Source organism: Cryptomeria japonica, chromosome 1 (assembly GCF_030272615.1).
Source record: "Cryptomeria japonica chromosome 1, Sugi_1.0, whole genome shotgun sequence".
Lineage (NCBI taxonomy): Eukaryota > Viridiplantae > Streptophyta > Pinopsida > Cupressales > Cupressaceae > Cryptomeria > Cryptomeria japonica.
The window spans coordinates 27,422,468-27,439,378 of record NC_081405.1 but is presented as its reverse complement, the minus strand read 5'-3'; the positions used below and the strand labels follow the sequence as shown (position 1 = coordinate 27,439,378).

General features: G+C 38.0%; 1 protein-coding gene across 1 annotated transcript in view; it reads left to right on the top strand.

The window, feature by feature from the left end:
- LOC131038890 (ABC transporter G family member 28) overlaps positions 1-16,911 on the top strand; it is a 97,896-nt gene that overhangs the window by 76,985 nt on the left and 4,000 nt on the right. Inside the window, exons 7-13 of the mRNA XM_057971452.2 lie at positions 6,710-6,783; positions 7,009-7,925; positions 8,446-8,742; positions 9,034-9,507; positions 9,624-9,772; positions 10,036-10,325; positions 10,426-10,559. Coding sequence (XP_057827435.2) covers positions 6,710-6,783; positions 7,009-7,925; positions 8,446-8,742; positions 9,034-9,507; positions 9,624-9,772; positions 10,036-10,325; positions 10,426-10,559 — 2,335 coding nt within the window. The remainder of the gene's footprint in view (positions 1-6,709; positions 6,784-7,008; positions 7,926-8,445; positions 8,743-9,033; positions 9,508-9,623; positions 9,773-10,035; positions 10,326-10,425; positions 10,560-16,911) is intronic.

Here is a 16,911-nt window from a genome sequence, read left to right as displayed (position 1 = left end):
CTTGGGCGGACTTTACTTGACTTGAGAATCCTTCAACTTTGTTATTTCCCTTACTTCTTGGGCGGACTTTGAGATACTTAAGCACCAAATGATATCCTTTTGGGTGGACTTTACTTTTTTCATGCACCATTACCCATCACCTTGGGCGGACTTCCATGAGTTTGTGCAACATACATCAAGGCGGACTTTGCTCATTTCATGCACCTCAATTCCTTTCCATCTAGGGTGGACTTTTGCGAGACTTATGCATCTTCACCTTGGACTTTTCTCCCTCCATGGCGGACTTTTTCAGGTTCATGCCACTTTGCTTGCCTTTTATCTTAACCTTTCATTGCAAGGCGGACTTTTGGAGTTTGTCACCTTTTCTTATCACCTTGGGTGGACTTTGGAGTTCACACACCACTTTGCTTGGGCGGACTTTCTCCTACATGTGCACTTTGGAGGGCGGACTTTTTGGACTTCATGACCATTGCCTTTGTACTTTGGAGGGCGGAATTTTGGAGTTACACCTTGGGCGGACTTTTGGAGTTCTCCTTCATGGGCGGACTTTGGAGTTCACCTTCATGGTAGACTTTGGAGTCTACCTTCATGGCGGACTTTGGAGTTCACAACACCATTTACTTTGCTTGGAGGGCAGACTTTTTGAAGTTCATGACCTTGGGCGGACTTTGGAGAGTCTCCATCATTCATAGGGCGGAGTTTGTAGAGCTCCTGACATGCATTCACCATCAAACATTGATTAGCCAGACTTAGAGAAATACTTGAAAAACTTAAAAATTTAATAACTTCATCAATTTTAGCCAGATTAATGTGATATTTGAAATCCATACTTAGGTAACCCATTTGAAGCGTCATGACCCCTAAAATGTAGGAACTTAGCTTTTTGGGTCAAAACTTGGAAATCTTTGATTGCGATTGATGCAGGTCGATGGTACCAGTGCAAACCCTAGGTCCTCACTCCGAAAAAGCAAAAAGAAGACATTCCTAAAAAATAGGGAAAACTTTCTAAAAATAGCCATACCGGGGATCGAGCTAAAAATGCCCAAAACGAAACTTCCTAAAAAATAGGAAAAAGCAAAAAAAGCAAACTTTCTAAAAATAGAAAGTTGTTCGAATTCGTTCAAATCAATTGCGTTCTTCGTCCTTTGGCCTTTCTAGGCACTTTGACAATGTCTAGACTCTGTTATCACTTGGCTTGCACAAATTGACTTTCAATCTTTAGGACTCAAGCTATTCAAAACTTGACAAAACCGAGCAGAACTGAAGCGGAAGGCCACGAGACTAACAAAATTCCTAGAAAGCAAAAAAAAAGGGAGGGTCCCCATTTGCAATGGGGTGATGTGTGAAAAAGGTCACAACAATAACCCTGAGAATTGATATGAGGAAATGAAAGAGAATCCAAGCCACTAGTGATATTTGAGCATTTTTCGGGAACTTTCTATTTTTAGCAATATATATTTTTAGAAAGTTTCACTGTGGCCTCGTTTGGTCTAATTTCGCATTTTGGCAATACTTTATCCTTCAAAGGGCCTCCCATGTTTTGTGAGAACTTTCTATTTTTAGAAAGTTTCACTGTGGCCCCGATTGACCTAATTTTGCATTTCGACAAACTTTCTATTTTTAGAAAATCTATTTTTGGAAATTTTATTTTTAGAAATAATTCAACATTAACTACAAGTGGAACAGATATCCAGATTCAAGTCTAGAAGAACGAATATGAAATGCAGAGCATAAAGAGTTAGTGTAGAAGGAAAAAATCCTCCTCCAGGCCAAAACTCCACCCAAGAGTGGAAATTCTTAGTGAAGGAGGAATTTGGCGAAAAGGAAAAATCCTCCTCCAGCCCAAATATATATTTTTCGGGAACTTTCTATCTTTAGCAATATATATTTTTAGAAAGTTTCACTGTGGCCTCGTTTGGTCTAATTTCGCATTTTGGCAATACTTTATCCTTCAAAGGGCCTCCCATGTTTTGTGAGAACTTTCTATTTTTAGAAAGTTTCACTGTGGCCCCGATTGACCTAATTTTGTATTTCGACAAACTTTCTATTTTTAGAAAATCTATTTTTGGAAAGTTTATTTTTAGAAATAATTGAACATTAACTGCAAGTGGAACAGATATCTAGATTCAAGTCTAGAAGAATGAATATGAAATGCAGAGCATAAAGAGTTAGTGTAGAAGGAAAAAATCCTCCTCCAGGCCAAAACTCCACCCAAGAGTGGAAATTCTTAGTGAAGGAGGAATTTGGCGAAAAGGAAATTAGATGAGAGCAGAGTGGCAGTGTCAGGAGGTGGCCGGAGAGAGTCAAGTGCAGACTTTGGTGAGACAGATTGAGCAGGCTGTGCGGGATGGCTATTACCGACTCCAGGAGGCTCAGATCCAAGCAGATAGAGCTGCGGAGCTGGCCGCTCGCATTTCGTCGTTGGAGACGAAGTTGGCCTAGCAGCAGGCCCGAGCCGGCCGTGTGGAGGAGGTTCTGGACATAGTGAAGAGAGAATTGAGCTCTGTGAGAGTAGCATTGGCGGTTGAGTCAGAGATGCGGACCACAACAGAGACCTGCGTTACCAGCCTTGCAGCAGAGTTGGAGGCGAAGCAAAAGGAACTCATGGAGGCTGTATTCAGGGTGAAGCGGTCATGGGAGCACCAGTTGGTGGCCGAGTGGGACCTTGCTTATCGAACTGATCAGGTGATGCGGTTGCGGGCGCAGTTGGCTTCGACATCAGTGGCCCCTTCTTCTTCAGGGATGCCCTCTTGCCCTCCCCAGTGATTTGTTGTTTGGGTTTCAGTTTTGCTTGTACATCATTCCCATTTTGGTTGTCTGTCGTCCAGAGACGACATTTCTTTTTGAGGGGGATGATGTTGTCGGGTAATTAAGCATTAAGGTAAATTGCGTTAGCATCGGTAGTTAACCCGTCGGTTGTCGGCAGTTGGCACCGGGTAACTGACCAAACTCCTTTATATTGTATCTGTTTCCAGTCTTTGGACATGCTATTGTAGTCGAACATATCGCTATCATTGTATGTACTGGCTTATTATGAATCAATAGAACACTTGTGAGTTCCATATATTCTGTGTACTTCTGTCATTTATGCAATGTCTTAACTTGACACCCTACGGGGAAAACAATGTCAAAATGCATTTGAAGGTGTCAAAGTGTATTTGGGGTTGGGAAACGATGGGATTCACTCAAGGAGTATGTGAGAAGCCTTCCAAGTCAAAGGTGGGCGATTGAAACAAGTTGTAATTGAAAGATCTTAAATCATTGAAAGTGTTGTCTTCCCTAGTTTTAAAAGAGTAAGAAATTCAATGACAGTATATTGCTGCAACATTGTAAGTCACCATAAGGAGTCTTTATGATCTTTTATGCCCTATAATAGGCCTGTACATGTCACCTAAAGTGCCAATACAGATGTGTTCGAAGGTTCCAAAGTAAGCCCAAAGGTAGTTGTCTAGGAAGAATACATAGGCTGCACCTGTGTTGGAATTGTTGAAACCCTTGATCAAGTTTGTGTTTAAACCAATGTGAAAGTCCTTTTCTCTGCATCAAAAGGCTTTAAAATTAACAATAGACATCTTGTTGAAAATATGCAGAATTCTTTATTGAAATGCTGTAAGAGCATTGCATGAGACAAATGACATTTTGTTGTATGCACATACTCCATCTTCCACAACAGAAGTAGTTTTCAGTTTATCTTCTTCATTAATATTGATTAGATTGTAGCTAGAGAGTCCATCCATAAAGGAGTATATTTCATGCCCTGCCATTTCCTCAAGGATGGAATTTGTGAAAGGTATTGGAAATAGACCTTTAATAGTCATTGCATTGAGACTTCTTAAGTCTACAAATATTTTGATTTTCTATGACTCCAACGAGATGACTTATTGGTGATACCCATTCACTAGTTTCTACCTTGAATATGATCTTTATTTATCTCCTCTTGGACCTTAGCTACATAATTTTGGTTCATCCAATATGGTCTCTTTCTTATTGGCTATTCTCTTGGTACAATGGGACATCGGTGCACACATAACTCCAGAGGTACTCTTTTAAGATCTTTAGAGGTCCATACTAAAACATCCTTGTTTTATATAGAATTTTTAAATGTTGTCGTTTTTAACATTGGGTCCTGGTCATCACTGCCCATCATTTTATCTAATCTTCCTTCTTACTCCAGTTTAATTTTTTGGTTAGGGGTTCTTGTAATGTCCCCAATTTTTAAAAGTGACAATTAATTAAATTAATTCTTATTAAGCTGTCCAAAATAAATATTATTTAAAAGGATGACTTATTAATTAATTTAATTATTAAAAAAGGGGATAAAATTATATAATGAAATGTCACTTTAGCCATCTCCGCATGCAATTGCAAGGATAGGAGATGATTGGGGTTGTAGAGATGTTTTGTAGTTAGCCATTTTTGGCCTTGGGAGGAGTAAACTATTAACACTTTATGTTATTTCATTATAAAGTTACTTTATGATTATAATAAAAATATTTCATTAAAAGTGGCTTTATAAAAGTAAGTTATAAAGTGCAAATTTAAACATAAAGTATTTCTCCCTTTTGCACGCCTACCTAGGGAAGTTATGGTTTAATTAAGTGGGGGCCTATTTATTAATGAAATATGACCCTCATATTGGATGCCTAAGTTGGGAGGGAGTATTATTTGAAATCTTGGTATTTTGAAGCCCTAAGTTGAGTGTGGGATTTGGAGAAGGTTAAAAGAGGTGTATGGGAATGATTTGGCATTCGTTATTTTTTATTATTGATATTTTCATCCTTGGAGAGCTTTGCAATAGCAAGATTGGTTGGAATTTCAGGTTGGGAATGAAAACTCTGAATCTTCTTCAGCGTTTGGACGAAAACCCACACACTTGCAGCATTGAAGGATCCTCTTTCAGGCCATTTGGGGTCAACATTTGGAGGAGATTTTACAATTACAGCAGGTCTGAGACAACAGTAGATTTGAGCAAATTGAAGGACATTTCTAGCAAGTTAGTTGCTAATTGGTGTTGGCATTACCATCTTTAGGCTGGCCGTACCATTCTTACTTGGCTTGTGAAGCCAATAAAATAAATTGGAGGGTTTTAGATTTGGAATTTGTTTGTAAATTCATTGTTGGCAGCAAATAAAGACAAATCAGTGGTTTTTTCAGGGAATTTATAGCAGATTTGGGCTACATTAGCATTTTAGTGGGGAAAAGAGGTCGATTCTGGAGATTTCTCCTGGCAAGAATTAAAATAAAGTACTTGATCTGCTATTTCTTCAGTTATTTGTTTTTGGTAATTATATACTAGGAGAATAAAACACCTTGGAGCAATTTACAGCACTTGGAGGCTCCTGTATTGTTTTGTGCACCACCTCTAGCATCAAAATAAGCTCATCCAGGCTAGCGTAGGACAACTGGTAAGCCAATTTTGGCTCTACTTGTCTTAAACAATTATTAATTTGAAATTGTAATTTGCTGGTAATAAAATCAGAATTCCAAGCTACTTTCCATACAACCAAGGAAAGTAGTATGGAATAGTCGGGTCAATTGTAATCCTTGGCTGACCATCTTTGGTGGTCTTCTTTGAAATAATTGCATGTGCGAATAAAGATATATTTTATTGCCGTGTCTGGTATGCATTATCATTTGTATTATTAATTTATCAGATATAGCAGCAAACAGCATGTTCTTCCTTTTTCATTTTTTTTGTAATGTTTGTAATACGACATTGTTATGAAATATTTTCGGTTTCCTGCTTTTCTTCACCCTCCTTACTAGGTAGTCTCTGCTATTGTCACACATTCATCTTGCATTCATTTTTCAGCCTAGTATAAGATTGTAGCCTCTTTGGATTTCCTTTCCTCTCTTGTGTACCATTAAGTTCCATTGGTATATTTTGGTCTTTTGTGGACATTAATATTATTATTTTTTTGTTTCTTTTATAGTCAGTGATAGTTAATATGGTTGATTTCATTTCCTTAAAATTGGTCTTTGTTGATGAAAAAATGGAGTGCATACAAAAATTTGAGGTGTTGAATAATCCTAAGCATATTGTGTGATATTTTAAAGGTAGAGGAGCATTGTCTAGACGTTAGTGTCATTGTCTACTGAAATTTACTCTTTTTCAATTTAGAAAAATCTTATATATGAAAGGACATATAGAAATAACATTAATAATGTAGACAATAAAAGTTATCATTCTAATAGTGTATTTTCTTTCCTAAAGTTATATAACTTTAGGAAAGAAAATACTAAGAAAGTTGGCTCGGAAAGGCCTCTATAAAGGGATTAGAGATGTATTATGTTCAATGCTTTCCCTTTTGTATGCTCTGATATGGTTATGTTAAAATTTGTTAGGAATTTTATGTTGTATACTGAAATATATTGAATCCAGATTTGACATACTTCAAGATGAAATGATGACATGTTAATATCTGAAAAATAATCATAAATTGCCAATGTGCCAAAATGGATGTTGTTTATGAACACTAAAATTGGTACAAATATTTGCAAGCACATCTTTGAAAATACAACAGAAATTATGATTCTTCTAATGCAATAAATATGCTGGTCATTGTTATATCATTTTGGAATATGTGTTTAATTTTATACTTCAATGTTGAAATACAAACCAAGAATTAGATCAGTAAGGATGCATTATCTATGATTCTATATACTTTCAACTTTGACTAAATGAGACATTTTCTCTGATATTTGACAGGATGCTATCCATTTACAACTTGCGAGCCAAATTCAACTAACCAAAACATTCAAGCTTATGGCGTGATGCTTATTGTAAGTCATGTCTTATTCATTCAGGAATCGTCTCAAAGTTCTGTGTATCGTGTTTCTTAAATCTAGATTGTAGTAAAGAAGATAAGAACTAATCTGAAATACTGTCATTGCAGTATTTGATCATTTATATGCTGTGGATCTTCCTACTAGCAAGTGGTTACCAATAATAAATATTGCATGTTTAATTGATATTGTCATTAATACATTTGCTGGAAAATCATTCAGGTCATAATAATAACCTTGCTTTTGCTCATCTACAACTGTTCTGATCAATTGCTCGTCATTCGTGAAAGAAGAAGAGCCAAAGCCAGGGAAGCAGCAGCTAGGTCTGCAAGGGAGAGCATGCGGGCACGCGAGCGATGGCAATTAGCAAGAGAAGCTGGAAAACGCTGGGCAAGTAAACGTCAGAGACAACTGAGTAGAACATTTTCATGCATCCAATCTAGTAAGAATCCTGAAGAAGAGGAGACTTTGGCTCCTTCTGGACCACTTCTCTCAGATGATGTTTCATTTGTTCATCTGTCAACTATTCCTGAAGAAAATGTGGAACAAAAATCATCTGTAGAATTAAGAGATCTGTATGAGATACAACCTTCTTATATTGCTGACCAGGAGGAGGATCCTAAGAAGGATCCTTCGTTAGCTTTTATTGATCCTAATGTTAATCATCACAAAGCAAATAAGCATCATATTGGCCATAGTCGTATTCATCTTTTTGAGTATGCTTATGGTGAAATAGAAAAGGAAAAGATGACACAGACAAATCACTTGACTTTGATGGATGCCATTTCAAAAGCTACTTTAGGTGGGATTAAAAGTCGGCCTCAAATTGAAGTTTCTTTCAAAGATCTCAGCCTCACTCTTAAAGGGAATGGAAAGAAAATTTTGAGGAATGTGACTGGAAAACTGATGCCAGGACGTATTGCTGCTGTTATGGGTCCTTCTGGTGCTGGAAAGACTACATTTTTGAATGCTTTGGCTGGCAAGGCGACGGGCTGTGTTGTGACAGGTTCTGTCCTTATTAATGGAAAGCCAGAGTCAATATATTCATACAAGAAAATAATTGGTTTTGTTCCACAAGATGATATTGTACATGGCAACTTGACAGTAGAGGAGAATCTTTGGTTTAGTGCTAGATGCAGGTACACTCTCCTCCATTTTTTAATTTTATATATTTTTCTGTTTGTACATCTTTTCTGCAATAGCTATGCACTAGCTTGGCCGTAAAGACTGTTTTTGCTGCTATTGACTTTCAAGTCCCTTTCTTCCTTTCTGTTTCTTGTTATTTGCATAACAAGCACTTTCTCACGAGCATTTTTGTTTGTGCCACCTTATAGATATATTGCTAATGCTATTTGTGATCGGCATTATCTTTGATGAGAAATGTTGATAAACTAAATAGTTGACATGAGTCTTGAACTTATTTTAAAACCTTTTGTCATTGTTTTTGAAATTGAAATCATATGGAATGAGGATGTGTTATTAAGTATGCTTTCAGTGATTCTTTAATAGGTTGTTTTCGAATGTTGAATAGAGAAATTTGTAGGGTTGCCCAATCTTTCTGTTTGATAAAATAGCTTTTGCTTTTCAAGAATTGAATTTTTATGTTTGTATGGTTTATATTCTTAGTGACTCACATGATAATATACATAATGTTTGTAGGCTTCCTGTTAGCATGCCAGAAGAAGAAAAAGTTTTCATTGTTGAACGTGTCATCGAAGCTTTGGGGTTGCAGTCTGTGCGAGACTCACTAGTTGGTACAGTGGAAAAGCGAGGAATCTCTGGAGGACAGAGAAAACGAGTAAATGTTGGTCTTGAGATGGTGATGGAACCTTCTCTTTTGATCTTAGATGAACCAACATCTGGTTTAGACAGTACTTCTTCGCAATTGCTACTAAAAGCTCTTCGGCGTGAAGCTTTAGCTGGAGTGAACATATCTATGGTACTTCATCAACCAAGGTAATTTCAGAAGAATTTCAGCTGTGATTTACATTTTATTGAATTGCCTTGGTGAGAGGAGGGAGAAGTTGGAAAGATCAGTCAAGTGAAAGTCTACGAATTTTGTTCAAATATGGAATCACATGGAGAAACCTTTCACAAATTCCTTTTGCCATTTGTGGTTTTACTTTTACAAGAACTAGTCTTCTTGTTCTTTCCTTGAATATTTTGCAAGACTGGATGCCAGTTTTCTTAATTTGATTCTCTGTTTCCTTTCAAGTTATGTAACATAAATTTTGTTTATTTTCTCAGCTACGGATTGTTCAAGATGTTTGATGATATAATGCTGCTGGCTAAAGGTGGATGCACGGTGTATCTTGGACCGGCAGACGAAATTGAAAAATACTTTTCAAGCCTTGGAATTAATGTCCCTGATCGTATCAATCCACCCGACCACTTTATGGATATCTTAGAGGGGATCGTAAAGCCTGATGGAAATCCAAATTTTGAGTGCAATGATCTTCCTATCAAATGGTTGTACAGTAATGGTTATGAGATTCCAGTAGACTTACAGAAAGCTTCTGCAAGAGGCAGTAATACAAATAACAACCCTTCTAGTTCTGACAATGGAAACATAAAAACTTTTGGACAGGATCTATGGGAAGAGGTGTGGTGTAACATTGAGTTAAAGTGGGATAGCATTAGGCATAGCTTCTTAAGGGTAAAAGATTTTTCTAATCGTCAGACTCCAAGTTTCTTCAAACAATTTATACTCTTTTTACGGAGGTAATGCATTGTTTAAAGGAACATAGAACAAATTTTATGACCAATCTTTCAGTCAATGACATCTTTTGGTGAAATTCTTGATTACTAATTCACAACTGTTTGTCTGATGTCACCAGAGTTGCCAAACAGCGTTTCCGGGATGCCAGGGTACAAGCACAAGATTACCTTATTTTATTGCTTTGTGGAATATTTATGGGAATTCTGGCTAAAGTAAAGGATGAGGACTTTGGATTTGCTGGGTACACATATACGATAATTTCAATGTGTAAATACCAAACCATACTTAGAAGCTGAGCCCTGAGGACAAAAGCTCTCTTTAGTTTGTTTAATGTGCTTTAGATGTGGTTTCTTGTTCCTTCATGCCATTTAGCATGAAATTATTGTTGTTGTTTGATCAGCACTTTATCTGATAATGCTATTCAGAACATTTCACCTTGAATATGGTCAATGAAGCATTATTAGGCTCTGGATTCAAACATCTAGAATAAAGTATTTTGACTTCTTTTTATCTTTGTTGTTGATATGCAGCTCTTCTGTGCATGATAGCAGCATTGAGAACATTTTCTCAGGATAAAATGCATTACTGGAGAGAGAGTGCTGCTGGAATGAACAGAGTAGCATATTTTGCTGCCAAAGATAGTATTGATCACTTCAATACAGTGATTAAGCCACTCGTTTATCTCTCCATGTTCTATTTTTTTAACAATCCACGATCAACATTTGCAGCAAATTATATTGTGACACTTGTAATGGTTTATTGTGTGGAAGGAATTGCTTACATATTTGCCATAACTCTCAATCCGGGATCAGCTCAGCTGGTGGGCTATCGTATCACCTATTCGTTTCTTCAAGTATAATCATGCATTGGTACATGGTTTCTTTTCATATGAACTAACAGTTATTTTCTGTTTTTGACAGTGTTCTGTGCTTTTTCCTGTTATTTCCGTTCTGCTAGCAACTCAGAAAGAGCCGGTTGGAATTATGAAGCATCTCATGAAAGCAAACTATTCACGTTGGGCTCTTGAGGCATATATGATAGCAAATGCAAAAATGTGAGTTGTACCTTGCTCTTCATTTAGCTGACTAGCCTTACTTGAAGAAGTATGTCTTGTGAATGGTCATCTCACCTTGCAGCTCAAGCCATACTGTTTTTACTTAAACGTGTACCTTTTTTCTAATAAATAAACTATGATGTCTACTAGTAATTTTATTGAATAGGCAATTTCACATTCAATAAAACTATATTAGGCTTCAATATTAGAAATTTACAACTTCTAAGTGTATAATAATCGCCCTTCTTTGCATATGGGTGTGGAGTGCTCTGTTATATTTGGTGAGTACATCCTCCTCTATGTCCATGCCCAATATGGCCTATTGCTGGAATCCCATAATCTGTAATCCTATACACTTTTCTCACTACCTTGTTTGTAATACAATCACTTAATTTTCTGATTAATCTTATGCCCAATTAGATAAAAATTTCTAAATTCTAAATCCCTGAACCCTCCTCACTTAGACACGACAGTTTTTTTCCCCAAGTAATTTTTCCACCATACAAGTGCATTACCAAACATTTTGAGACATGCAAAAGAATTCTTTATACCCCATTTACATTATGTATACTAAAATAAATCTCCATTTGTTTAATCCATGAATCTAATAATTTAACATTTACTTACTCATCAAATGATTTAATTTCAATTTTATTCTCAACTTTTGTTGAGTTTGTTCAGTTTTTACCTTCTCTTTTGATGGCCTTTCTGCAAAGAACTGTTCTTTGTCAAATCCATCTTCTCCATTGTCTCCAATACCAAATTTCTTGGCTAGAGCTCTTACCAACATATTGGCAGATGATTGTTTTTGGCCAAAATTTGTCCTTGTAGTCTTGTCATTTTGTTGTTGGTTAACTGAGGTTTGATTCTTCTTAACTCTCTCCATATGGCCCTCTAAAATAGTTACTTGAGCATTAAAATCCCCTTGCATTCTCACTACTTGATTCCACTTGTAGGTATCGGTTTCTAGATTGCAAGTGGTCAGTAAAGAGTTAAAGCTATACCTCAATCTCTCAACTACAATGGATACTAAAAGCTCTTCTTAGTACAATCGTTCACTCAACATTGTAATATGTGATCATGTACAATGAATCAATCATGCTCAAAATAGAGCAAACATATGAAAATTCAAAATATGCATGAAAGAGATCAACAACCACACAAAAGAGACAAGAACACCATCAGACCATTGGATGAACCATTAAATGGGGAGAAAGCTCTAGAAAGAGTGCATATACACTCCTCATGTCACACGATCAGAGGTGATTTACAAGTGTTACGACTCCAAGACAGATTATTGGAGCTAACAAGAAGCATATGTAATCCCTTCATACCTGCTCTATCTCCAAACACTATGAAAATCCTGATATCTCCATGCAAGTCCACTCCATGAGTATAAATCAGAGTTCCCAAACTTGCCGCGAGTCAGGCGAGTTCGCCGAGTTGGCGAGTTGAGCCAAGCTCGGTGAGTTTTGCTGACTCGGGACTCGGACTCGGCGAGTTATGGCAAAACTCGTCAAGTCCAAGCTCCAAGACTCGGCCACGACAGGTCAATGTTTTGACTTGTTTGACAAGTTAGTCTCTCCGTTAGGATTCATATATGGAATATAACATTTAAGTATAAGAAAGAGTCCTTATGTCTTTTTCTCTTTCTTATACTTTAAGTTATATTCCATATATATTGTCAATGTTTGAGAGTGGTTTCGGACCTCCATGAGTTATAATGCAAAATCTAGTTTTTGGAGGATCCTTCAAATTTCCAGACTTAGTCAAATTTCAGGCCATTTCAGGATTAGGATGACATTCCAGACTTTTAAGGCGAGTTCACTCTGACCTTGATGTAAGGGACGGGACCTAGGAGGACACTATGCATTCAACCAAGGTTTGATTTAGCAACTTGAAGCGTGACTAGATAATACACAAAAACCCTAGGAATGATCTAAATAACCCCTAATCACTCAACTGACCTAACCTCCTTCACTCCACCTTGAGGAGATCCACCTGATTTGATGACCTTTGAGAAACTCAATCCCTTCAATGCAAAGGCTAAGACACTAAAACGACCAACAACAAAACTAAAAGAGCTAACCCTAGAAAGCAAAAAGTGGGGGTCTTCATTTGCAATGGGGCGATGTGTGAGTACCTCACAACAGGGATGTTTCTTAAAATTTTGAAAAAAGGGGGTGAGTTGGGGGCATTTCCTACATGTCCCCACATCCCAAAAAATTCCCCCATGGGGCACAAGGTTATTTTTGGCAAGGGACATGTCTCTGAGGAGCATATTTTCAAACCCTTCTGGCCTCACAATTCCCCCTTCCATCCAACATATATATAGCCTAAAAACTAAGAGGTCCAAGAAAGACCAAGGTCAACTATAGTCCCAAGGTAAAACCTAAGTTCAACAAGCACACTATTTAATGCTACCATACACAAGCACTCCTTACAGTTTCCAAGTAAAGATGTTCATGATGTCTCATGTTGGTGCTCCCAAAATTTCAATTTGGCCAAAGAAAATATTAAACAGAAGCCCCAAACAAGTAGATACTCTACCAGCATGCCTTTCATGGCATAACAAGCTAGCACACATTATAATTGGGCTTTATTCAATAATGGGTGCATGAAACAAGTTTTAAATTGTTAAAAATCTCTTAATTTCAAGGGTTTTTTTATTTTGCCGAGTCATTGCCGAGTCGTTGCCGAGTCATAGCCGAGTCACGAGTCAAGTGGGCCTTGCCGAGTCCGAGCCGAGTCCGAGTCTGGGAACTTTGGTATAAATGCATGTTTGTACAATGAATCAACCCTTGCACATTTGTGAACTAACAACAAATAGATTCCTTCCAGCCTGCGATGCCCACTAGAAAGCCATGTGTAGTTAAGTTAATTCAAATGCTTAAAACTCTTCATCTTCGATGCACTACCTACATAAGAGTATGATCATTACTTTTTGAATTTATTGTTCATTGGTTTGCAATGAGTTTGCCATTTGTGTGTTTGTCATTGGTCTAAGTGACGAATTTTCTATTCTTACTTTTCTCCTAAGGTTTGACATCAACAAATTGAAATGAAGATTTTTAGGATGTTTTTGACCACCCCTTACACCTTCCTAACCACTTGGCCAACTATCTTGCATCATTTTTTTTTCATTTTGGAGGCAAACATTCTCCCAAGTGCAAGTCCTAATTAGTGGTTTCCAACTTGACTCCATTGGTCCAATGTATGTGACTCAATTTTCGGATTATACCTCTTCCACTAGGAGGCTTCTGGTCCTAAAAGCTGAGGGATTGATCAAATATGGAAATTTCTTTTCCTTATTTCTAGAACCAATTTTTCCTTGCTTTGTAGTTGCCCTTTCTAACCTACCAACCACACTTCATGCTCATCTTGTTGGGTTTGTCATACCTTGTTGAGGATAATATCAGTTTCTATTTCTTCATATTCCACAAGTGCAAAATCTTTCGTGTGTGGCATAATATCATCTTATTTATCAAGCGACAAAGCTTCAAATAATCTCAACTTGTCAACATTAACTATGGAGAAAATCTTCAAATACTTAGGCAAGTACATTCTAAAAACGTTATTACCCACTTGCTCTATGGTATAAAATGAACCATATCTTAATGAATTGAGTTTGTTTGAGGCTATGAAGTCTATCTTTGTTATGTACCTAGGGATATGATATTATAATGTATATAAATGGATGGAGATTCCAACATGTGGCACACATCTCTTAAGTTAGCTATATTGGGTCATGAATTATATTAGGTAATTGGGATGCATCATGTGTTTAGTGGTTTACCCCTACATTATGTTATTAGGAGGTCTATATAAGGAAGGTGATTATCATTGTAAGGGTATGTGTTAAGTATGATATTATGTTTAGGACCTCTTGGAGACATAGCATGGTGTAGCATCTTCTATAAGGAATATTGTATGGAGTTACCCTACCTCAAGGGTTTATTTTATTTCTACATATATTGAATATTAGGGCATCTTGATCCACAAACATCTCTTATGTGGTGTGTGATTGCTATTCTTTGTCTTATTTCCCCTACTATATGTGGGGGTCTTATCAAGTAGTACTAGAGCATGATCTCGGCCCCGACAAAGTAAGAAAATATGAGAGGTCATATTATGAAGGGCATATCTCTTTTCCATTTGGTGATTTTAATTTATTTATAGCATGTTGATCGAGGATATATTGAAGCAGCTATAGTCTAAATTTGAGGCCATTTGGAGCAGATTTGAGGGATTTATTTGGAAAATTAGGTTTTCCACCAAATTTGCTCCAAGGTTAAAAACAAGTTTTTTTTAATTTTTAATTCTTGATTGTTGAATCCTTATAGTTATATTTGAAGGGAAATATATTTTGTAAATTCTTGATGGTTGAATAGAGAACACACCACACAAGGGATATTTGTGTAGCAAGATGCTCTTATATCTATTATGTGTAAATTTGAAGCAACCAATAAAAATTTGTGGTGTGTGATCTCTATTTTATTTTGTCTTATTTCCATTATTATATTGTTCATCTTATCAATCTTTGCCAATTATCACCCACTTGGCATTTGTGCTCAACTTGATGTTGATCGCGGAAACATTTGTATCTTGCTTAGACTCGGACTCTTTCTTGAACTTTAAGATGGATTTGTCTTACCTTATCTATGGTATTTGCTGCATTATCTACCTTTACATACCCTTCTTCCAGTCCTATTGACCTTCCAAGGCATACATCAAATGGGATAGGAGGAAAGTAACTAACACAAGCCTCAAGTGGAGAAAAATTTGTTGACAAATGAATGGCTCTATTATATGTTATTTTTTTGGATCAGAATTTAAAATTACAGAAGTACAAAACAATATCTCTGATATTGTTGAATTAATACAGAATTACAACTGAAATATCTGAAGCAATACGTCAATATGCTGAAGATATTGATTGTGCCAAGGATATCGATTATGCTGAGGATCTCAAGACTTTCCTTAATCACTAGATTTCCCAATGTATTTGATCTGGTTGTTTGCCCTCTCGGGTGAATACTTAAAGCATAAAGTACGTAATGCAGAACAATGCCATAGATATCAGACAAGTATCAGATATATTATTCCATTCATAATTCGTGTCCTTCACAAGTTACAATCAGGAGTATATAAAGATACCGAGGGGGTGCGAGCGCCAACCGTCGCACCGCAACTGCCACCCCTCGGTTGCCAACTAACAAACCCAATTACGACTTAATTAACTATTCTTATTCCCGTATACAATAATGCGGCTAACATCATCCCCCCCAAAAAGAAAAGTCGTCTCCAGGCGACTTACAACAAAATGGAGAATACATGGAGCTCGCAAAAATCCAGAAGAAGAAAAAACTAAGGAAGTGCAGAAGGCGTCCCTGATGAAGAAGGCGCCGGTTGTGGTGTAGCAGTGGACGCCAAGCGCCCACGGAGCTCATACACCTGCTCTGTCCTCCTCTTGAGATCCAGTTCCGCGACCATCTGCCGCTCCATAGCAGTCTTTACCATATAGGCTGCCTCGAGCACCTCCTTATCCTTCTTGTCCACATTTTCCAGGGCACTGACCAACTGAGTCTCCAACAGCTCCCTCGAGGCCCTCTCCTCTTCCAACTGTATCAGCAAGGCAGACTTCTCTGCTACTAAAATGTCCATCGTTGCTTGGTTCTGTGCCATGGTAGCCTCTAGCTCGCGAAACCTGGTAGCCAGCTCCTCCTGAGCTGTTACTGCTGCCACCCTCAAAGCCTCAATTGTAGTTGCCGTCTGTTGTGACCTCTGAAGCTCCAGATAACCTTCACGGAAGGCCTGCTCTACCTCTCTCACCAACGACTGCATCTGGGTCTCGCCAACCCCCTCAGTGAGGCGCCAGGCCTCCAGCATCGCCAGGCTCTTCGTGTCCGGCCATCCGGCACACTCAAAACACCTCTCAAACTCAGCTCGGCATCCCGTGCGGGCAAAGGTCAACAACCCTTCCATCCGCTCAACCATGGTCGCATCGGCCTGGAGCGTGGCAGATGACACAAGCCGCTGTGCTCCCAGAGTCATCTTCATAATAAACTGCTCCAACTCTGCACCCTGCTGACTTCCCACGGGCACCTCCTTTGCTCTGTACGGACTGGTTACTACCACCACAGGGGGTGAAGCAATCCTTTGAACTGCCCTGCTGCTCGGGGAACTCCCTTCCTCGAGGTCAATGACATCCAAGGAATACGTGGTCCGCCCTGGGGATAGAGTGGCCTCTCCTGGTGCCATGGGTGCCATCTGGTAACGGCTCAACCAGTTAGTGAGGTCATCATGAAGAGTTCCTGCTGCTGTCATTGCCTCCTGCATATATCCGGGCAAC